This window comes from Cydia pomonella, chromosome 16 (assembly GCF_033807575.1).
Source record: "Cydia pomonella isolate Wapato2018A chromosome 16, ilCydPomo1, whole genome shotgun sequence".
Classification (NCBI taxonomy): Eukaryota; Metazoa; Arthropoda; class Insecta; order Lepidoptera; family Tortricidae; genus Cydia; species Cydia pomonella.
In genome coordinates this window covers 11924918-11949676 of record NC_084718.1, presented here as the reverse complement: position 1 = coordinate 11949676, position 24759 = coordinate 11924918, and the positions used below count along the sequence as shown (strand labels likewise).

General features: G+C 36.2%; 1 protein-coding gene across 11 annotated transcripts in view; it reads left to right on the top strand.

The window, feature by feature from the left end:
* LOC133526348 (dual 3',5'-cyclic-AMP and -GMP phosphodiesterase 11-like) overlaps positions 1–24759 on the top strand; it is a 188514-nt gene that overhangs the window by 116329 nt on the left and 47426 nt on the right. For all 11 annotated transcript variants that reach the window (XM_061862920.1, XM_061862917.1, XM_061862923.1 and 8 more), the window contains exon 7: positions 14066–14216. In XM_061862920.1, the coding sequence (XP_061718904.1) occupies positions 14066–14216 (151 nt within the window). The remainder of the gene's footprint in view (positions 1–14065; positions 14217–24759) is intronic.

Genomic DNA, 24759 nt, shown 5'->3' with positions numbered 1-24759 from the left:
CAAAGGGAATTCATATAAAGGCAGACTGACATACAGGCCAATTCGAACGTACACTGCTGACATCCGAATGATATTTGAATTATGTTCTTTAGTTATCGTGCATTTTGCTCGTACTTTTCCGTACATGTAATGGCGTGAGCGGGACGCACGATAACTAAATAACATGATTCAAATAGCATTCTGATGTCAGTGTACGTTCCAATTGACCTGATAGTCAAAGAACACGAATAAAAAGTGATAAATACGTGACTTAAAAGAGTATGAAAACAGTTGCATCCCGCCAGTCGCCAAAAAAGTATTATTAAAACTTAGAGACTACTGAGCTGACCTTGAGTGGTAGGTAGATGAGGTTGTTATAGATTATTTATGTTTTCTTTATTTGTATGGTACGGGAACTGATCACCTAGTAGTTACTTATTTAGCCCAAATTTGAACCTATAATGCAGGAAATACAGTTGATTTTATTTTGCTTGAAAATGTAACGATACAAAACAAATGCAACTCTGTTCCAATTGAATATGATTTAAATTTAATTGAACTGAATAAGTACTATAGGGTCTATAGGTAGGACCTTGGGCCTTACGAGGCTATAGCATTTTATGCTTTGCGGTAAAGGTTTGAAAGAACAAGAATTTTTTTTTATTACATTCATCAGCTCGGTCCCATTGTTCACCTAAAACCCTTTGTTGAAACTCGCGGTAGGCTTTTGAAAAGATTACATACAAATTTTACGAGACTTTTAACACTTAGAGTTTATAGTTTTGTACCAGTGTTGTAAATAAACAAGTTAGTAACACCAACCTCAACAAATAATTGTCTCGCATAAGCAAACCGTCCCACATTGTCGCTTGCAATAAGGACGCTTTGACAGGTTATTCGCATAAAGATATAAGCAAATTTCATCCTTAGCGTAAGCGACAAAGTGGGACTTTCGTCACAATTAATCATTTTCTTAAGCCACGTCGTAGATATTGGATATCAAGCTATATTATGCAACTATTCATTTTTAACCCCTGATGCTAAAATGTCTGTCTGTGGCATCGTAGCTCTCCAACGGATGGACCGATTTCGAAGCGAATTTCCTTGCGGTGGTTATATGCTATGTTTGATAGAAATCGCTACAGCAATTTGAAGAGTAGCTCTTTCCCAAAATTATGTACGGCATTTTGTGCATAAAAAGGATTTTTTGGCATATAGCATAGGGGTTTATTAATTTTTTTAATTTAATAATTATTAGTTTTTTTAACAAACTAGTATGGCCCCTTTGTCGCCACTTTAGCCATTTATTCCTCTCGCAAACTAGCCAAAAATTATATCGATAAACGGTATCGTGATAGCGCTCTAAGCCGAAAATAAAACTATTTTGTTAGTCGATATGTGTACGGTGTAGGGATAATATACATTTTCTTCAAAAATAGTCTGTCTAACTTTACTTTTTTCAAATTATTCACACATGAAAATCTAATCGGGTTAATGATGATGACTCCTTTTATATATATATGGTTTCAAACCACTAGAGCTCCAAATTGCTTAGCAAAGGAACATCAGCGAAAGTCGAGACGATTTTAATTCTGACGTTTAATTAATTACATTTAGATTAATAGAGATAAATTGTTGACGAGCAACACTTCAGTGGACGACGTTAATATAATTCTGGGAGCAAAATAAATTAATATAAGTAAGTAGGCTTGTTATCTCTGGAAAATTTACGAATAACAAAGTACAATATTTTTTTCTGCTTAAAACGAAGACCGCAAGAGTTTGATGGACTAAGTGTTTCAAAAAGCATTTTTGACTTTCCCTCAATCATTATTGGATATACTCTTACCCCCTTATTCATAAACGTGTACTAAAGTTACGATGCCGCTGATCATCCTTTGTCCCTTTCCATCATACCCCTTTGTCCCTTTCCATCATACCGATACGTCGGAAAGGGACAAACGATGATCAGCGGCATCGTAACTTTAGTATACGTTTATGAATTAGGGGGTTAAAAGTTAAAACGTTTATTTATGATTTACGTTAAATATTGTGAAAACTGAAAATGGCGGTTGACTGAAATTTTCTTCAATTAAAATCTCCTATCGACAGATAACTCTACGTTTTACACGACGTAGACAAACAGCCATACCACTAAAAGTCTTGTTTATTCATACTCATACTCATAAATCCTTTGCACCAGTATAACAAGTCACGGGACCTCCAAACAATATCTCGCGACATAACTTACTGAATTTTATTAAAAAAAAAAACATTTAATACGCAACTTTGGAGATTTCGTCTTCTTAATGACACGTTTTCGTCTTATTTAGTCAAGCCAATAGGCTCGGGATGTACTTCTACATTTATATATTAATCGTATAATTTTGATATTTTACCTTTGAGCTTGTTCATGTTCGCGCCTTCTTTTTATAAATAATGTAAGTAAAGTTAACTAGTTTACCATTCCATAAAAATGTCCTATTTCCAATTAATTTATTTACTTGCACATAATTCACAAATGCCGAAATTAAATTTTGTAAATTATTCATGAAGTTACAGCATTCCATATTTATCTTTTATCTGTGATATCCGTACTCTTTTATACTATATGACATCACTGAAATAAAATGATACTACACTAATGTTTATTCTCCGGACGGTGTGAGGCCACACTGGTGCGTTGCGTTGTGTTGCGTCGCATTTTTATTTTACGTCGCATGCGCCCTCGCAGCGCCGACGCTGCGTCGTTTTACGCATAATTTTTATGACATGCCACATTAAATGCTTGCGACAACGTAACACAACGCACCAGTGTGGCCTGGCCCTAAGCATAAGTGGTACGTTACAGGAGATGAATTCGACAAAGGCTTCCACACAATGACTCTACGTAAACTTTTCCTTGTGTTCTATCGGTCTTCGATTTAGAGAAATACTAGCCAATAATCGTAAAACCGCCCGTCCCTACCTTTACTGAACCGAACGACATATTTAAATTGAAATCTCTTCCTTAAGGGCGGTTTCAGACTAGCGTTTTATACAAGAGTACGCGCGTGTAAGTTCGTATCTAGACCAAATGTAAGGTAAAGTAACGCGCGCGTTAACTCGTAAAAAAAACGTAAGCTTGTAACGCCGAAACGACCATATACGCGCAGTAAAATACGCTAGTCTGAAACCGCCGTAGGCGGAAAGAAGTGGTCGCACTTCAAGTGTTCAGTTCGTTAGTAATTCCACTTAGGTTATAAATATTACTATAATACTACATCGTTTTTATTGCCCTCCTGTCGGTGATAGATAATTTTAGATGACAAAAAAATGTAACTTATATTATTCTGTTCTTTTATGTGTTTTTGTCTAGACTAATAAATAGTAATAAATTATATCAATTGCCTTGGATCACTTGTATCTATGGCAATAAATAAGTATGTAGGTACCGTTCGTGTGAGCCATTGTAACTGTTAAAGGTCTTAGCACATTGTTACAACTCAACAGCCACTCGACTCAAAATTAAATATTGAAATTAAAGCCTTATCTTGTATGTCCTATAGTACAATGTTTAAAATTTAGAACTGTCGGGTGGTCTACGCGTCGTCCACTCGTCGTCCACTAAGGTGAAACAAAAGTGAGTTGAATTGGTGTGGAATTGGTATAGTGTGCGAAGACCTTAAGACTACTTATTTGTAATGAAAAGATGATCATTTGGAGTACATAGACGGTTACATATTTATAATTAATTATTTTGGGCTGCTAAACTTTAATCAGACAAGCTTACTTTTACAATATCTTATTTAACTTCTTCAACAGATGTCCGTCCGAAAGGTCGGATGTAAATACAGTCTCGTTTTAGTTTTTAGTTAATATTTTTTTTTAATATTATAGGACATTATTACACAAATTGACCCACAGTAAGCTCAATAAGGCTTCTGTTCAGGGTACTTAGACAACGATATATATAATATATAAATATTTATAAATACTTCAGAAAACACCCATGACTCAGGAACAAATATCCATGCTCATCACACGAATAAATGCCCTTACCAGGATTTTAACCCGGGACCATCAGCTTCGTAGGCAGGGTCACTACCCACTAGGCCAAACCGGTCGTCATTTAGGTAATAAGTACCGTCTCGTAATTACTAGTGAAAGTATTTATACCACCAAGTATTTTTAGATCTGTCCCCGTGCCAATACCTGTTACAGAAGTTATGTAACAAGGTTGCCAGATGTCGCTAACAAGTCAGGGGGGCAAATGTCATTTGCTGAATTGAAATTCATCGGATCCCACGAATCCGCTTTGGCAACAGGTTATCTTTATTACTCTTGCTAAAGTTATGAGAATTATCTTCAGATAATTGTTGTAATTCAAAGGTCAAAACGTCTTAATTTGCTCTTTATTAATTATTGGACGTATACATATAATGTAGTGCAAGTTAATTTACCAGTGTCTAAATGTAACATTATTTAGCGTTAGGGTTTTTTCCTGAAATAACCGAATTCTAAAACCTCTTCTGTAAATATACAGCAAAAGGCTGAAATAATTGATATAACATCTATATTGTTTATAGCGAGCTCATCTCATTCATATTAACCGATACGAGAGAGATAAGATTTTTGCCCCAACATAACATAAACACAGCATATTGGAGCAAGCGTTATTTATCCAATCCACAGATTGGATAATCCTAGCATATTTGTATGTAAATATCACAATATTGTACAAATGCAATTGGATAAAAGCCGAGAAAATATCAAGAGCAAGGACGAGGGGTCATTGCGAAGGGTAAACTTGTTTGTTTTGTTTCCCTTGGCGATATGAGAGAATCAATAAGTTCGAAAGAGAGGGAACGAGGAGAATACGCCTGGATTCAATAATAATCATAGGCTTCATGTACATAAATCATAGTGCCCTTGAACTCAATCAATCCTGAGTCATGCGTTGTAGCGGAAACACATTATACCTGTTGAGGGGTCGCTTCAGTTTAACACAGTACGAATATACTTGTTTCACCACACCAATTGGTAAAGGCCCTTTTGATTGTTCAAAAACTAATGAGAAAGTTCCATTTTATCCACATGTGGGGCAAAGTAATCAGATGCAAATTTTTAGTTTTTTTTTTTCTTATGATTGATGATTTTGAATGGTAAGTTTTTTATTACGTTCATTTGGATTGGATTTGATTTGATTTTTTTGGTATTTCATAGTTGGTATTTGCTCGCGTTGGTGTGGTGAAAAATTTCGTGTTTCACTCGGAGGAAAAGTCTGTTTAACCTTGAAACCCTCGCAACGCTCAAGTTCTACTTCTCGGACCACTCGCTGCGCTCGTGATTCAATTCCGGAATCTTTCACCTGCTCAGGTATCAATATTAACTCGAGCGATTAAACAAAAACTTTGCTCCCTTGTAAAACAAATAACTATTAACCAACAGCGCGACGCAAAGGGGAGTAATGTACTTATCAGTATGTATGTAAGTAGGTATGTTTATTCCTTTACGTTTGGCGCACTAGATTTCAAATTTGCTTGTTCTAACTGTGCTTTTTTTAAACTTCTACAAATGGCCCTATAGCTGTGGAATAGCGCATTTTTTTGTATCATTGTTTTTACCTCAGAACTCCTTCGAACATCGATTCAATGTTGTAAGTTCTTAGTTTCCTACTACCCAAGTTGTCTGGAAGAGATCGCTTCTTAGCGATATAACCGCTTGTTGTTACCTAGCTTTTAACTGTATTTCATTTTCTGTGTAATTTTAACTGTATGGTGCACAATAAAGAAAAATATTCTTTATTTTACAAATTGTTCTTTTCGTTATGAAAAGAACAGACAGCAAGAAAATTACACTTTATGAAAAAAATTAGTAGATTCATAAATAGTTAAGTACCGGAAATTGAATTCATGTTTTAATACATTAAGCAACGGAATAACTAGTGTTCGTGCTTGGGACCGTCGCGCGTGTAATCCCACTTGGAAAATTACATAAGTTTCGGAAACTCCTCTGACCATTAATTTTCTTGAGACTGCAACTTTGAGATATACATAAAGTTTTAGTCTGACAAACTGACAAGACGGTGTACGCTGCGAGCATTACGAAAATCCCTGTCACGTTTTACCCGACAACGACTGGGGTATATCCAAAAGGAAAGGTTATGATTTACGCATTCTATTTTAATCGTTTTCCTTAAGGGCTCATTTAGACGGTGCGACAACTCGCATGAGAGTTTCACTACAATGCGGTATTTGTTCGGTCGGCCGGATTGGTTGTAACCTCAATAGTCCGCAATGTAACTAAAATCGTATGCGAGTTCGCGTGCCGTCTAAATCAGCCCTAAGGTGCAATAGGTTCAGAAAGCGGAGTTTTCAAAAAGTCGTAGCCTTTTTGAATCACGATACGGCTTTCATAAATTTAATTAGCAATCTTAAGACCCTTTCTCGTGGGACTGTATCCTGATATTTGACTTTCGCTCGATTAAAAAAAATTACACAGGTCTAAAATGCACTTTAAAAATTTGTAACAAATTATGCACAAAAGCTAAAAATCATGTTTGAAGGAACGTATCGATTACTTTTTTTTTTAAATTAAACATTCAAATATATTAATAATAAACATGATATCCGCGCTCCCGGGCACGCACTCCATCTCGCTTTCACCTACGCTCAGTGAGAGCGAGAGAAGAACACGAACTTACAGAGTCTTTAACTAAGATCGTGTCAGATATTTAGATCGCATAAGATATTATTGCAGGGGTGACTGTATCCGTTTGCAACATTGACCTGACCGACTGACCTTATACGGGAGGCCTACGCATACTGCGTTATCCGGTCAGGGCCTAGCCAAGTGACAATCGTTGATGAAAACCCAGGGAGGGTTTTCATCAAAGATTGTCACTTTATTTAAATATAATAAATAGAATATCGTTTATAGAATACGTATAACAGAAGTGATATAAAAGGGTCTTAGTATACAAATAACAACCTTCACCAATATATTGTGTATGTTCTTAGCTTTTAAACACAATCGCCAAGTTACCGTCTCGAAACTCGAACTGTTGGCAGAGTAATCAAAGTGGATCCAAGTTCGCAGCTGATTTAACAAATTCAGCGCCCGGTCCCACAGCCGTCCCGCAAACACAACCCTCGAAACGGCTTCTCGACGATTGGCTGGCCCTATTACCATCGCTTACAGAGTTGAATGCTTAAACTAACTAGTAAACATTATAACTAGAGATTTTTAATAAATACGTGCAACCGAAGAGCACAGATATTCTAGTTTTCCTGACACTTCTATTCGCCCGTGCTTTGTAAGCGATTGAATTATCATTCCTGAAATATTTTCATTGGCCTTTTTGCCTGTTGCCGTAAAGGACTTAACATCACTTCACACGGAGAGAGCCAATATTTTTTTGATTTGAAGAATTTCAAGGTTGAGAATTATTTATATCTGTCATACTCTTTTTCTGCCTGTCTTTCTCACCGAATATTGCAAGTTGTTTCTAGTTACTAAATATTCATACCTATCTAGTATGAATTTAGTTAATTTAGAGAAAACCATTTGTTAAATACCTTACCATTTGCTAAGCAATTTTATATGTAAGGCATTTTGAAAACTTAACTTTGGCTATAAATATCATAAAACATACATTAACAGTAGAAAGAACGTGTCTGCAAAACCGCACATAGGTTTGTGTATACATAGTAGTAGTAATAGTATGCAGAGGTTCTTAACCAAATTCGACATTGCTCTAATGCGATGGGAAGATTAAAACAACTGAGAAAAATACCCCGGATCTCTATTTGAACTTAGGAACGTCGTTATCAGGAAAAATTTATATTTGTGGCTGAAATCTATTTTTAAATGTACTCGTACAATTAAATGGACATAGATGTCAGTCTCAAACAAAAACTTACTGTGATTAGGTCGTTCCTAAGTTCAAAAAAATGTGTACCTTATGAAATTAACGAAAACTAAAATAACTTCATTATCAAATCGTTAATTTCATTCAGACGTCATGGGAATTGTCAAATTATATTTCATTGAAAGAAATTACGTTGAATACTACTGTGTGGGTTGTAAGGCTTTTAGGGCGCGGATAAGGTCACGTTCACGTAGGTAGGTTCAGCGATGAATGACGCGAAAGGAACAAAGAAATATAGCTATAATGAAGAACTCATCCAATGAATACTGCTATTTGATGGTGTTTAGAAAAACAAAATAGAAGCTACGTAAATTTGAGTTAATATCCCTCTTGTATTAAAATAGTTTCAATTAAAGTTTGAATGTATACGTAGTTATGTATTCTGAAGAAGAACAACGCGACGTTGCAAGGAATTTTCCCGGCCTTATTGCCTGAAATCTGTACTTTTATTCCCTTTCTCTATTTCTGCTGCATTATACTTTGCTTTTTTGCTTTTTAAAGTATGTGAAGAAGAGATTCAGTGTATTTTCTGTATCTTGCCAGCTATCCGTTTGCATTGTTACAGGTATAAAGTACCTAAGCTAACCCCGTGGAACAACTAAATATATATTGTTGAGAATGTCCGCTTTCTTTGTTACTAAATAATGTAACCTAACTCTAAGTAAATGAAATTTATTATTTCTATGGCCACTTCCAGCTATTTACATGTGTGTGCTTGTAGGAATAAAGTTACTACATGTGTAGCAGTCACTTAAGCCTCAACCCCTCGAGATTTTATCGAGTTTGTATGAACTCTCACGCTAAAAGCCCATGTTCTTATGGTTTTAGATGTGGTGTATTTACCATCGAATACATTCGAATGATCGTTTGCCTTACGTATTTGCGATTACGATACAAAATGCTTCGATCATGTAACCTGGGCGTTTTGTGTCTTTCGTTGGTTTTTACTAAAGTCTAGTGAATCAATATTTACGTGTCGTCTAGAGGTAGTGTTTTTCATCCTTGCTTGTTGCTGTCTTATATTTAAATAACGCATTTACTGAAGTTTGCTGTAATCCTATAAAAGGGGTAATTATAATAATTTAGGCTCGAGTGGCTCGACCTGATTACAACATCCTCGTTTCTTTTGACAAAAGTTTCGAGTTTAGTTTATAACTTCTTTGCGACTTTAGGTAATAAAATGACTTAGAGAATAAAATGATTTTTTTTATAACTTATGCAAGGTCTATATGTATCTTATACCTTTAAACGAGCAATTCTTGTATATATATATGTATATATATTTCTGTGATCTAGGAAACGGCTCTAACGATTTCGCTGAAATTTGGTATATGGGGGTTTTTGGGGGTATACAATCGATCTAGATTAGTCTTATGTTTGGGGAAAACGCGTGTTTTCGAGTTTTTATGCGTTTTTCTTTCGACGCAGAATATGGTCGCTAATTTCGTGTTGCTGGCCACTGTCCGTCTGGTCCAGCGGGTTAAGACGCGGACTGCTAAACGAGTGTTACGGGTTCGAATCTCGCCCGGTGACTAACTTTTGTTTTTTTTTTATATGTTCAAGTTTATATATAATTTTTATTGTTTTAGACATGTTTAATTTAGTAAAAAAAATGTAGTTAAGATTATCACCTATACATCACCATATTACAATAAATAGTTATAACCGAGCAAAGCTCGGTCGCCCAGGTACTATATATATATATATATATATTATAATGTTATGAAATGATTATGTTATGTGTATGTGTGTTAGGTTTATGCTTATGTTGTAAGGATTTCTAATTTTTCATCGCAATTGGCAAAGCATTCTGTACAGTCGCTATCAGATATATCGGAGCGGCCAAGGACAAAATATCTGAATACGTACTCTAACGCCAGAGGTGTGTTCAGATATTTGTGAGCGCCTTGGCCGCTCCGATATTTCTGATAGTGACTGTACCTGGCTGGCCCAATATTACTGGGTTCTATGTTACATTTTCAAGATAGTTGAAATTCGACTCATTGTTACCATGACAATGTTCAAATTTCAGTTCGATAAAAGTGAAACATAGAACTCTGTAATATTGGGCCAGCGATTTGGTTGTCACTTAGAACTATGAAGGGACGTGTTAATAATATGACTCCATATAGGTCTGCTTGTATAATCCATTAACACTCATCACTTACTTCTTCATCTATAACTTAACTAAAAACAAAAACATCTCATATTCGTCCACATTTCCTCATCATTCAAACTCGCAGCATTTTTCAACTTCTTATTTACTGCGACAGAGTTCAATCTCGCGCCGTACCCTCGATTGAATAGTAACTTTTTCACAGCAATTACTTCCCCTGTTTTGGCGAGGCTGTATCATGTGGCGCATCGATTTGTCCGACCACACGCGGCACTGACAGCCGGCTCATATTATTTGTCCGACGAAGTTTTATTAAACGGACTCTTGCTTTTTTCCGATTGGGGAAATTCCCTTGACGACAGTTGGGAATTCGTTTATGTGACACCTGCCGCTTTACTCCGATACTTATTTTGATTCTACGTAATCTATACATTTGTGATGCAAACAAATATATGGATATACAAGCTATCGCCACAATTCTCGACAAGTTTTTTTACCCAAGTATTTTGTGTATGCAATAATTTACTGTTTTAAAAGTGTTTTTCTTTTGTACAGTCGGCGTCCACTTTTGCACCTTACTATTCTGTAATAAGGCGATAAATGTAATCATCGTTGACATCAACTGTACAATGCAGTACAATTACTTGCATGCCTTTTTATGTAATTAGAGTTCACCGGCATTGCTTAATGCATTTACAGTCGTTAATCATTGTTGGTCGCACAGGTTGGAATAAGAGTCCCACGGGATTCTGGATTTATTGCGCATTGGCACTTTACGGGCTGCCATTATTAAACCCGATACTGCAGTAAATTCTACAGTCAGTCATACAGGCAACAATATCCTGCATATTTACGACATTCATATGGTGTAGATTATTTATTTAATAACAAAGAACAAATATAATAACCCTTACTAAGTACTTACAAAAACTTATAGATACAAAATTTATGTCAAAACGCCGTCAACGGGCAAGAAGCCCAGAAGGCTAGCCGTATTTCTTCGCTGAATGAAGATACTTATACGCTGTGCGAAACAGTGGCTAGTATAGGCCTCTGGTCACCAGCCTCTATTATACGCGCCGTCAAATCTTTATACCTACAGCCGACGCGCAATTGGCCCCCATAGCTGCTGTGAAAGCGAATGTTACCGATCCATAATCGCTTAGCAAGAAAGAAACAGTATTTTTAGAATGTAACACACACTCACTGTGTTAAAAGCATACGAGAATGGATAGGTGCTTCAAAGCTTTTAACAATAAAAACGGGAACCCCTTTCTTTAGAACCTTTCAAGTTCATGGAATGAATATCTACCTGCGCATAAAGTGAAGTCCTTTTATAATATCTCGATAGAGCAATTGCTCGTCTTTTAAGCCATTATACGAATGCTAATGTTTTCGTCTCTTTTTAACAAACATCAATGGGAAAGGTATATGCAAGGACAGGAAAATTTCACTATTGGCAGCTTGTGGACCATTTTGTCGATTTTTCTGGCGAACACTAAAGGAAATACTCGGCATACGGCATGTAGGCAATTCATCACGACGAGTTAAACTTGGATGTCCCGTGTCGGCAAAATTTTTTATACAAAGTTGTCGTTTCACTAGAATGTGGCTATAATTCTCGATCGCTTAAACTCAAGAAGGTTATCAATGTTATCATGTAAATTAAATTCGAAAGAATTATCATCGCAAGTAAAGCTCGTGTATTTACTTTTACTTATTTCGAACCTATCCAAATATTCGTGTATACTATCGGTCGTATATTGTCGTTTGAAAACTAAAACGCCCTACAGTGATCAAATCTAAATGAACAATAAAAAAAAACGTAAGTATTTTATAAATTTGATAGTTTATTTTAGATAGGTAAGTTTCATTTCAACCTTACCTACACTCGAAGCTCAAATACCTATCTATCGTTAACACCCCGAAAGTAGATATTCCGACTAACGGTATAGGTATTTTCTGCGGATTATTGCTCGTTATTCATTAATTTGGGGCTTTTCTCTTCTGTCTGGGTCGGATTATTATAGGAGTCATTTGCATGAATATTTCGACTGAATTAGAGCCTAGTTACGACTCGCTTTGTAATTAGCAGAAATAGTATCAATATCGAAAATGTTCGTTAACTTATTTTACAACGAGTTATTTAATTTTGATGAGAAACATCATAATTCCGTTAGATATAGTCCGTGCGTTAGATAATTTACTTTAGAAAAATAAGTCACGGCAAATATGTAATACTTATAAATCATATACGATCATTTACATTATTTTGTTTTCATTAGTAATAGTTACGATTTTTAATAAGCGTTTTTCAATAAAAAGACATATCAAGATTGTTTACCTTTTTTCTAATGCAAAGAGAAACTAAACTATAACTCCAGATTTACAAATTTTGTGTTGTGCCCTTTATGAAGAATCTGTATTGTATTAGATACCTGATGTTTGCGATATACTTAATCAGGAAACGTTTTAGAAGATTTATTTTCAATTTGCCTAAGGTTCGTTCTCCTTTTCTACGCTCTTACGCTGGTATACCGAAATTATTAAACCAAACAGGAAAAGCATTTCAATTTTCTTTTTAATTTCAGTAAACAGAATAACAATGAATTGGTTACCTATGTATGATTTGGAAAATATTGATGAAAATATCCGAAATATCGCTCTGATGATGAAATAGACTATCTATTTTTTTATCCCGTAGACTAAAATGACATTTCATATGTTGCTAGTTTTTTACGTCTTATAAATAGTGATGTGCTACAACCGGTACTAACCGAAAATAAACTATTGGGAGTTACTTATATAGGGATGTAACACCATTTTGAGGCATTTAGAAAGTTTGTATCCAGGTCTATTCACAATATTTCTAATATTTAAAACCGATTTTATTGTAAGATTCAGATTCAGATGTTTTATTGATAAAGGGCAAATTTTACAAGTCAATAAATAAATGTACATATCTATGCTTAAATAATTTTACATGTCAGGTACCAGTTAATTATTATTATAAATTCATATTAATTACATTATCACATTTAAATTTATAATTAATTACTTGTTATTTGTTTGGGTTAGTGATGATTTATATGATTCGAAAAAATCATCAGTGCTATAAAAGGCCATCCCTAGAAGATATGTTTTTAATTTGTTAAGAAAGATTGTATCACTTGGTGAATTTTTTATATCTGCCGGAAGAGCGTTATAGATTTTAACGCCAAACACAGCGAGCGACTTGCGAGTTTTGGCTAGGCGCGCGCATGGCGCGAGCAGCAGGTGCGGTCGGAGCGCCTTGCAGCCGAGGCGCTGCGCGTTGGTCATGTACTCATGTACAAGCTGAGATTCAGTCTGATGTATTTGCAAGCCTCAAGGATGTAAATGCTATGCAAAGTTAAGATTTTGAGTTTTTTAAATAATTCTTGTGCCGGGTAATCAACATTAACAGTCACCTCGAAGCTCATAATGAAATTTTTAAATGTTTGAGTGGATTAGTAGTGAGTAGATTTTATTTATTGTTTACTTCCTATCATGTAGTGTGTAGATTTCATTTCATTGTTTATTTTTAATCTAAAATTAATTCAATATTTACCGGTTATTCACAAACCGAAATCAAAGATCAGTGTACTATTTGTTTTAAGCTGGTCACATTATTTGTCATTTTAGTCTACGGAATAAAAAAAAACAGACTTTACAGACGTAGAATGATTATGTTATATTAGTGCAAATTATTAAAACTGCACATTATTTCATAATTAAATGAACAGCGGTGGCAGCATGGTTGCATTTTTATCACTTATCACTATGCTTATCACTTTCGCACTTACATACTTGTTAGAACGTGACAGGTGATAAAAATGCTACCGTTGCTACAGCCGCAGGTATACCAAAGATGCCCCTGTAAAGCGAGATCTGTGAAGAGGGATTGCTAATAGAGACTTTAAAATGATCGCATATTTTTTTGCAAAGCCTTTTTGATGTTTGTTTGATGAGATGACTTTCACGTATTTTTTCACATGTTTCTATTTATTGTTGAATTCAACCATACATATTGTCACCAGATGCCTCGTGTCGAAGCTGTTTGACGTGTGCTCCAAGTCCACGCCCGAGCAGATGGAGCACCTGGAGGAGATCCGCATCCCATGGGGCAGCGGGATCGTCGGCTACGTCGCGGAGAGCGGCGAGCCCGTCAATATACCCGACGCTTACAAAGTAAGTGTGTACCAGTCTCATGTCGAAGCTCTTCATATGCTCCAATTAGCCCAAGCAGATGGACGCCCGAGGAGTACCGCATCCCTTGGAGCAGCGGGATCATCGGCTACGTCGCTGATAGCAGCGAGCCTGTTAGTATACCCGATGTTTACAAAGTAAGCATAAATAATTAACTTCTAGTATGGTTAAGCATTGATCAGTGTATCCTTATCATCAACTTAAGCATGTCAGCATTAAGTTCATGTTTTGAACAGTCAAAATTTTACAGCAGTATACAAAAAGTTAAGGAAAAACGGAAAACTTCTTGTAATTTCTAGACTAAAGATATCGTCCGGTTGCTCTACGAGTATTAACTGAGTTGCCGAGACTGACCCGTCTGCGGCGAATATTTCCAACATACTTATACCTTAATTTATTTTTTGTACTTCATTTCATTATGAAACTCCACTGTACGCAGTAGTAAGTACGCAGTCAGGTACTAAACTAATAGTACTTGATGTTGGCTATGGTATTCAACTTAAAATTAAACTCTGACCTGAATGATATGAAATGATATGAGCATGCAACATTACATAAGTTATTTTTTTCAATAGGTACAGTTAGCAATGTCGAAATCAGAGAAATTTAATTACCAAAATATTGACTTCACTCGCGTGTTGGGGTATACAATCCCCGTTGTAGATAAAGTATCTGTCACGTTCGAACAAGTATAAAAGAGCGAGATTCGTGGATGTTTTATTCATAGCTTAGAAACGATATAACCGCGACCATCATTGGTTTTTTGGACGGTGTCAGCCGCATTTTACGACATCAGAAATTTTCTAATAAAATGAAGTAAAAAAATCGTTGTTAAGTTGACAGCTTTAACAAAAATTATTATAACGGCTTGATTTGAAATACGGTCCCCTAATCATCCTGTCATCGTAAAAATATGTAAAGGTACATGTACATATTTGAATAAAATACTTACGTAAATGAAATGCTTCTAATTACCGGTATTCCTTCCTTATTTTCCTTCACTTCAATTTAATGAACATACAGAGATACTGTAGAACAAGCTCGGAGCATCTTTTTAATGAATGCCATGTGTTTTCTAATTAGAGGCAAGTATCCTGATGCTCTTTCAATGTACAGTATTGAAATCCAGCTTAAAGCTAAACTGAAAGAAGGAAAGGTATTGAGATAAAGAGAATATATGAATAGAGTTTTCTCGACTGAAGTTTTATTAGCTGCGAGTATTTTGTATACTGTCATATCGGGTCTGTCGGTTATTTTCCAATGTACATTACTTGCATTAGTTATTATACAAAAGATGTAACCTAATGTTATAACATTAATTAAGTTTTATTTTTGGAAAGCAAATTAAGGGTTAAGAAACTGCTCCTTCTCAACTTATATCGAAATCTCAAAGTATTCTTAAGCTTAATAAAAATATAGCTCTCGGCTAATCTTGAGTAACTGGAGGTACTTCCCAATTGTTTTAAAGAACTGTAAACCTGAAGTATAAAAAAGCAACAAAAAGTTCAAGCTCCATAAAAGTAGGCACTTACTGGAAACACCCGAAACTCGCATTGTAGTATTTTTAATCACCGAACTCCAAAACACGTTTCATATTCGGCAACAACACTAAAGGGCCGTTGAAAAAGCAATTTGAGCGCTGTTTAGTCATTAACCAACCACGTAGTAAGACTAATAAGCTACCTTTTACCAGCCAACATTAAAGCCAACTGCTTCCTGCCTAGTTAGAAATTGTATTAAAATTTAATGTTCTTTCTGAAATGGCAAGTAACACGACAGGGGATTAGACGTTTCTCGTTCTGAGACCGCAGTCCGACTAAGTATAAGATGTGAGTAATTATTACCTACTGTTTTATGAAGTAGATATCCAAATGGATGTTTGAACGTTTTTAATGTTTTTATCATTACTAAATGCAATTAGATGCAGGTCATGATGTTATTCATGCGTTCTAGATCCACTGAGCGAACTTTGAAAAACGGTCAAATCGTAGAAATTTTACGTACCTAAATAACATGTTTGGTCGAAAGTTGAAAGTACCTGAATGAAGTATTATTAAGCGAGTTACCTATATTAATAATAAGCAGCGATCAAAATGACTTAAGAATATGAAGTTGTTAATGTGATGACTTGCTCTTCTGCTGTTAAATGTCTTGTTTTTTTCTTCTGCTGTTAAAAGTTTTTTTTTTTATGAAATAGGTATAGTCATAAAATAAATTAAAAAAATGTACATACCTTCCTACTAATAAGATGTGGCCGTGCCAGCATTATACGTATAATTACCGTGATTATTACAAGTACCTATATTACCCTTGTGGAGAAGTAACATATTATTAACATTACGATTATACGCATTCATTATAACAATTATTAGTTACGATAGTATGCGCATACATAATATGTTATGATAATTGCATTGTAAACGTAACAAACGCTACGTTTAACATATGAATTTCAAATGCTGCAAGGAAATATCACTCATGTTTTTCTTACACTGCTAGAACTTCCAATATGAAATGCACACGGATCCCGAGAGGTTTCTAGACATGAGCTGTTTTTCCAAGTACTTACTTCATCTCAAAGTTTTCTCTAAACTAAAAATAGCACGTCTGCTTCTAACACTGGAGGTCGTGAACATTTCATGTAATATGACATAATGTTATCTCGTTTTATACTCGGCGACTGAATTTCTATTAGTTCGAGTTCTATTTGTGTCGATGTCTGATGTATTAAATCAATATCTCTATTTGAATGGATGTAATTGTAATATAATCAGTAAACTTCGTTTCTATGCGTTCAGTCTAGGTCATAAATAAGCATACGTTTCCTATCTTCCATGCCATTCCATTGCATTCCATGAATATATGGTAAAACAAGTCATTGTCAAAAAACATTTTGATCTGTGCTTTCTTCTATGTACTCTACGATGCCTTTATAATTAAAAAGGTCTGAGGGACCTAAAATCAATTTGTTTATGTTTTTCCATCGAGAAGTTATTTCCGGCTACGAAGTGAAGCTAGGTAAAAGTTAAGAACCTCCTCAATTAGTCTGCCAGACTAATTTAAAAGAACTGGCGGCGTCTGTCATACGGTGGGTTAACAGTATGTATATACGTGTTGCACATAGTGTACGGTGTTCAAAAGATAAAATAACCTATCGTATAACTAAATTCCCTGCACAATTTTGTGGAGGTACGGTGCGGGTGCGGGTCCTAGTGCGTCTTCCAAATCAAGGAATCGTAACTGATTGTCAGCGCTTCTCCCTTTTAAGGCCTTTATGTGTAAATCAACTTTTAGATACCATTTTTGTAAGGAAGCAAACTTTTTCTGCTGCGTTACCGTACAAAATGTAAGTTTTATCTGATAAGTTGTTAATTTTAATGTGTTAATTAAATACTTATGGATATAATGATGCCCGTGTAAACAACAAAGTAAAAAAACATCATGGTTTTTGAAAAAACGATTTTTCTCTGTTAGGGAGTCTAGGGACACGAAATCAGTGTTCTAAAATTGATTCACCTTTATACACTGCGCATTTTTGCAGTGATACAAATACGCATTCGATAGCCGCTTGATTCCATCACAACACTGGCGAACGCGTATCAAGAAATGTTTAACCCAAGCCTATAATAACTCATTCTATTTCAAGTTCTTTCTCAGATGTTTTTCTATTGTTTCCATAAATACATCAAGGATAAGCCTTTGAAAATAAACACGCCCGAAGGGATGTTCCATGTACTAGTGCTATTTGTTCCCCTTCAAATGCATAAAGGGGAAGGCTTATAAATACACCAGCAAGCGTCGACAAAGGCCGACAGTTTTTGTCGGCGCGTCCCGCTTGACATCAGTTCATGGACTACTTTCACAGATTCCGCATTGACAAAAGGCTAGCGATAACCTTACACAGGAGGGCTTTTATTGTTCCTGTAAAAAACTACGCTGCATCGCAACATTCAGTTTTATCCTAAATTCTCCATTTTGTACTATTAGATACAAAAAGGACCACATCCTTAGAGTTATTCTTTGTTGATTACGAGCAAGAGTTGTAAACGTCGACGCAACTAAAATGAGTTCTAGCGTTCGCGTGTCGCCTTGTACGCTCCATTTAAGTTAAGTGATCTGTGGTCGCGCGTGACATCAGACGAGACTTTGTATTTTTTTTCGCTTCACGCGTTAGATGATAACACCCGAAATACCAAAAAGGTTATTATTTTTTTTCCCATTTGTATTGTTTGAGCTTGAAACAAGAGATACTCCTGAAAAAACATTTCACATTTTTCCTGTACAATGCGTTTGTTTATAATCTTTTATGAACGCTACGCCCAATTCTGTCAGTATCTCTGAATAGTCGTACCGATGGGATATTTCCAAGTTCAAGGTTTATGCAAATGCGGGGAATCAAAGTTGGCAAAATCCAGATGCCTTAATGTTATGCCCCGAAGGCTTTGTTCTGTTTCGAGACGTGAAATATATTACGAGGAAAGCAAAAAATGAAACGGTAATGCCTCTTTACGACTGGCCATTAAACAATGACAAAGCCAGGGAGCTTACATTGCTTCTTCTATTACGGTAACTGGTGCGATCATCTCCCTAATGAAAGGAAAGCCTAACTTTTTCACATGTTAACATTAAACATATTACGTATCATTAATGATATATGAGCTCGTTTATCGGATTAATGTCTTCCATCAAAAAACGTGATGTACGCGTTAATTCACGAGATATAGCTGGCTTGTTATATTGAAGCCGTTAAATTCGGATGATATGGTTATGATAAAAATGCGTAGGAAAATGTAATTTCTGTGTAGCGATGAATCATAGTAGGTCTGGTTTAGACTAGTTTTGTGTTTGGTCGTAAACTAAATATATTTTTATTACAATACGAGACAGTCCTTTGCTCGATCTTAACATTGTGCGGTAGTCGTTAACTTTGTAGTTTACCTAGTTGGTTACTAAGTTCTGTTACTCGATTTGCAACCTCTTTATTTCCGTTAAAACAAATGCTACCGAAAAAATAAAAAATGACAATGTGGTGGATTTGTGAGCTATAATTATATACCACACATAACGCTTATCTCGTCGTATCTATAATGAATTGGAGCTTAAAAGAGAATCGTATTGCAGTAATTGCGTTGCACAAATGTGGGCCAAACATGATATTGAAGTTGCTTGAAAACCTAAAAATCAACAAACAATTTGTTTATCGCACAATTAATAGATACAATAGTACTCAGAGCTTCGATAACCGCAACAGGTCTGGAAGACCACGCACCGTTCGGACCCCAGCTCTAATAAAGGCAGTGAAGGCGTGAATTGCAAGAAACACCGTCCGGACGCAAAAGTTGTTGGCAATACAGATGTTAGTGAAGAGAAGCTCCCTAAAAAAAGTTATCAATGAAGACCTTTGGACTACACTTACCGCAGACAAAATAGTACATTACGATACAAGTGCGAAAAATAGGAAATTCGAAACGAGTGGCGATAAATTAAAACACGACCGAAGGGAGTGTTTTAAATCGACACGAGTTGCGAATTACCTATTCGCACATGTATCGTACAACGTTTTACAGTACATATGGCCCTTTAAATGTTCGACACAGTAACGTAATATGCTACTTCTCGCACTAGTGCTATAAAGTAGCCCCATATGTACTGTAAAGGTCATTTTGAATGATATTGTCATATGTAATTCCTGATTTTGTGTACTTCATTTTAATATATAGTTTATTCAACTTTCGTTCGTATATTTTATGTAGATAAAGATTATTGCAGTAACAGAATTTAGTAACCAACTAGGTATATCTTTACTTTTTGAAATTAATATAAAATCATGAATATAACGTAACTCGAGGATAATAGTTTAGCGTGCGTTTTAGCGTGTTTTATTCAACGCGCGTTGTCCGAGCAAAGGTCTCGAGCCTTACGAGTCGTTTATCATAAAAATTCTAAGCATGTGGGCTGCGTAAACTTTCGTCCCGACATTTTTGCGAGCATATGGCTCAGTTTATAATATTTCACGTATCACATGCGTTTTATGTTACGATTGGCTGAGAATAAGCATGCTTTACCAACTTCCGTAAGAATTGGAGGTTCTTCTTGGTTATCAATTTTGTATCTGTTTTAAATGTTCTTATAACACAAGTTTGGTATTCTTCATCAATATGACTATGATGCATCTGAGTAATTCCAAAAGAAAAAAAAAGTCGGATAATGCCTAAAAGGGACTCTTATTGCAACGGATTATGAGTAATTATATACACCGTACTTGTTTGTTGACGGAGTAAGCGCGAAGTAGTCCACCTCTTCGTCTCTACGAGTACTAGTTTCACTTCTCAGCTGATTCTATTGGCATTTTTGCGAGCATTGCCCACTAAACAGGTTCGATAATTATATGGATTTATTTTGTCGACAATTTTTTTTTTTTCAAAATGGTGAAGCCCCATGATGGCGTCGCAAGGTCTGCTCATAGGGCACTAGTTCGATAGTATAGTGTAGCGTTACATACAAAGGAATCCAAACTACTTTTATTAGCACTGTTAGAAATCTGAGTTTCTTCGGCCCTGTGGCAGTAAAATCTGTTGTTTATTCAGTCCATATGTCAGCCGGACCGCCATTAGCTGTGATCCTTCTGGCGGAGCTATTCGCTACACGCACCTGGCCGACTATCCCCACTGCCTGCTCCGGCAGGCAAACCTCGGGCTCAATGACCTACCAGTGTAACTAGATCTAAAGATCCGTTTAATGTGATATAGCATAATGTGGTTTTTCTGAGCCCCCGACTGACCCGTGTGCTGTAAGCGTTTTAAATGTGTTGTGCCCCGTCGGACGCTGGATATTTGAAGCTTTTGAGATTAGCCATCATTATCTGGTTGTGTTTTTATTTTTGAAATGTACCAGTATTATTTTTTATACTTGAATTTGCTTGACAGGAACCTAAAAATTGTTCTATACTTATCTAGCTTATTTTCAATTTTTATTATCATTTTATACTTAAGTATTGGCAAAAAATTGCCTGAATTTTAACCCAAACAAATATTAGTCGGTTTCGGTATTAATATTAATGGCTAAAACATATCAGCTTTCAGGGTAGAGAAATTTCCAAACATTAATTACGAAAATAATGACGCCGAGCGAACTTTTCACTTAGCTGCTTAGAAATACTCATGTTTGCGGATTATAGATTGTGTTCCAAAGATCTCGCAGTTTAAAGCATATCCCAATTAACCAAAGATTTGGCGTTTTTGTACTTAGGTATCTATGAAACTCTTTGGCGCTATTCAGTTGCAGGAGTTTTTCCCACACCAATTTATAATTGAACATGCCATGTTTATCTGGTGTATTCCCATCTGTGCCCGGCGGGGACAGATGGGAATACACCATTTATCTCTGCAATAACTGTATAGACAAATCTTGGTATGCAGGAAAAACCGATTTTGTGAACTTTGGATTACGTTGATAAATAAAATGAGACGCATTAACGTCAATTATGTCAGTGAAATATTATTCAATCCTTGTTCGTTGATAATTTTTTCGGACTTTTTACGATATGTCGATAAGCACCAAGGAAAGAGGTTTGCAAGTAATAGGAAAAGTACACAATTGACGCTCTTATTTTATAATTACGATCATTCAAAAATTGCTTCATATGCATGTCGGTAGAAGTGTCGATATTTAATTAAGCACTAGCAGAAGTGCAGTTTTGCTCCCGTCAAACCCGGGTTTGATAATATATGAGCGCCCATGCTAGTGTGAGGGTGACCGCTATGTGTTGTGTATGTATGCCCCAATTGCCCCATCTAATGTAAGCGATCTGTGTTACCGAAACATCACGTTCATACTGCCATTATATCGGGACATTTTGATTTATCGTGTAGGCTTTATCATGCAAAAAGTTAACAAGCTGCTCATTACTGATAATATTCTGATATATTGCTGTTTTATGTATTGGAGTATTTAAGCTTCACTTTTGGTATTTAAACGGTCAAATACCATAAATGTTTTAAAATTAAATGATACATTCATTTAATTTTAAAACAATAAATGAGATATTTATAAAATATAAGTGTCTATAATTCAAAAGTAGTGGTATTAAGCGCGGCTAGTTAATACGAAAAAAGTACTTACCGAAGTTTTGCGACGTTTATTGTATTCATATTATTCATAGCATTTTTATTATAAGCTTAAGCTTCAGAATCAAAACGAGCCATATTACTCTTAACATTTTGAACGCTTTATGTCATTAACACAAAGTTCACTCAAACGCCAAGCTCCCGGGCGCAAGGGAGCTAATGTAAACCTTACTCGAAAGTGTGAAGGTTACTTTGACAGCGCCCGCCATAACACCTATCCTTGGCACAGTGTGCACGAAAAGCAACGACGACTTTAGGTGTTCTTGGCGTTCAAAAGGTTAAAGGACTATTTCCACCAAACGGCCCGCATCGCAACGGAACGGAAAGAATACGACCGGATGCGGCGACAACCGAACGTGTCCGGCAGTTTGTCGACGTATACGGTCGGGCGGTAACAGCCGATCGCGGCCGGCAGGATGTCGACGCATACGATCGGCACCGTACGTCCGTTGCTTGCAAGCGTATCCGCGCTCAGTCAATTATGTCATTCCTACCACGTTGACGTGTTATAATTTTTGAAAATGGTTGAAGTTGACGTAGCATTACTGGCTATTGCATTAGAAGAAGAAGAAATGAGTGATGACTGGTGGGCTCGCCAGGCCACGACCTCGATCGTACGTGACGACAGCCGAAAGGTTCCGAACGGACACGACGGCAAGCAAACGGTGCCGATCGCGTGTCACAGGATACTTTCGGTGACGATCACATGCCGCGGAAGACGCCCGCGGAGAGGTTGTTGTGCGTAGCTTGGTAATAAAGACTTAAAAACAGTGCGAATATGATTCAGTATCGTTTATAAACCGTAAAATTCTTTCCGTTCCGTTGCGATGCGGGCCGTTTGGTGGAAATAGTCCTTAATACGAAACGCTCTATAATATCTAGCGCTCACTAAACGAGCCGCCAGGGCAGTAAAGCTGATATGTGCTCGATTTTTGTTAGACAAATAGTAACTTAACAACTACACGCATAAGGTACTAATTCATTTGTAGTATTTTTCTAATACCTTGGGTTGGAAACTTTAAATCTCACAAAATTGTATTGATATGACAATTGTAACCGTACCCAAGCTGTTTGAGAAATACTCCCTCCAATATTATGAGTGAAATGCATTTCAAGTGAGTTTAAAAGTTTAAATACTTAATTGCTAGTGAATATGGCCGGGTGAAAGACTTGCTAAAAATATTAGCCCTTCACAAATATTAGGATCTCAAGTCTCAGCGCTTTGAAGTTGTTAGTGTATTCATCCGTGAATATTAAAGGCTAATTTGTCATGTTCGTATAAACATTTATTCCGCCCTCGTTTGCTGGCCGACCTGAGCTTTTTTTATCCGAGTGGAAGAACACTACTAGTGGTCCAGTTTACAGGATATAGCGATAAAACTAATATACAGTAGCCTTTAAAGGTTTCGCTTTACTCTAAGCTGCACCGACTTGAATAGAACAAAGTGAGGTAATGTTTGTTAATAAACGTCATATTTTCATAGAAATTTGACATTTGTGATGACAACGCCACACTTTGCCATTGCAAACTTTGTATAGTTTATTAGACTCAAAGACGGTTGATTGATTAAGCATTGATCACAATATCAAGGAATAAATAGCCTGTCATTCATATTTTCAGGGTTGAACTTCACTTACATACTGATCGTAAGTAGCCATAAACTATAGACGGCATGGAAACTGCTATACTTCGTTTTTTTTGCATTAGAAAAAAGGTAAGCGATCTTGACGTGTCTTTTACACAAAAATAAGGCACAGCAAATATGTAACAATGGTAAACGATAATTTACATTCTTTTGCTTTCGTAACTAATAGTTAGTAATAACAAAAGCGTTTTTCAATAAAAATACACTTCAAGATTATTTACTTTTTATCTAATGCTAAAAAAACGAAGTATGGTATCAGACTGCGTTTCCACCAGAGATGTGCGAGGATACGTACCGAGGATGTGTTTGTTAAGTATCAATAGAATCATTTAGCTCTGAGCGAGGAAAGGTAAATGAAGTGATGATATTGGTTCTTAACAAACACATTCCACGCTACGCATTCTCGCACATATCTGGCGGAAAGGCAACCTCAAGCTGTATGCTAAACTTAACAAAGCATGCAGAACATACTGTCGCGTTGAGCTCTGAGCTTGCCCCAAGCCAGAATGTTGTCAGCAGTCAAGTTGGCGTGAGTTTTATTCATGGTATCAATATTTCACGAGTACCTATCCGTGAGCGAGAGCTTCCCATTCGTCAAGACGCGATACTGGATCTTCACCCCATTTCCACCTTCGTTGTGGCTTGTATCTAAGATGGGGACTATATCGGTTGTTTTTGCAAACTAAGATTACGTTTACAATAAAAGTACTTTAGCGAAACCAGATAACAAAACTCGGCAGTTTATGAGTTTCT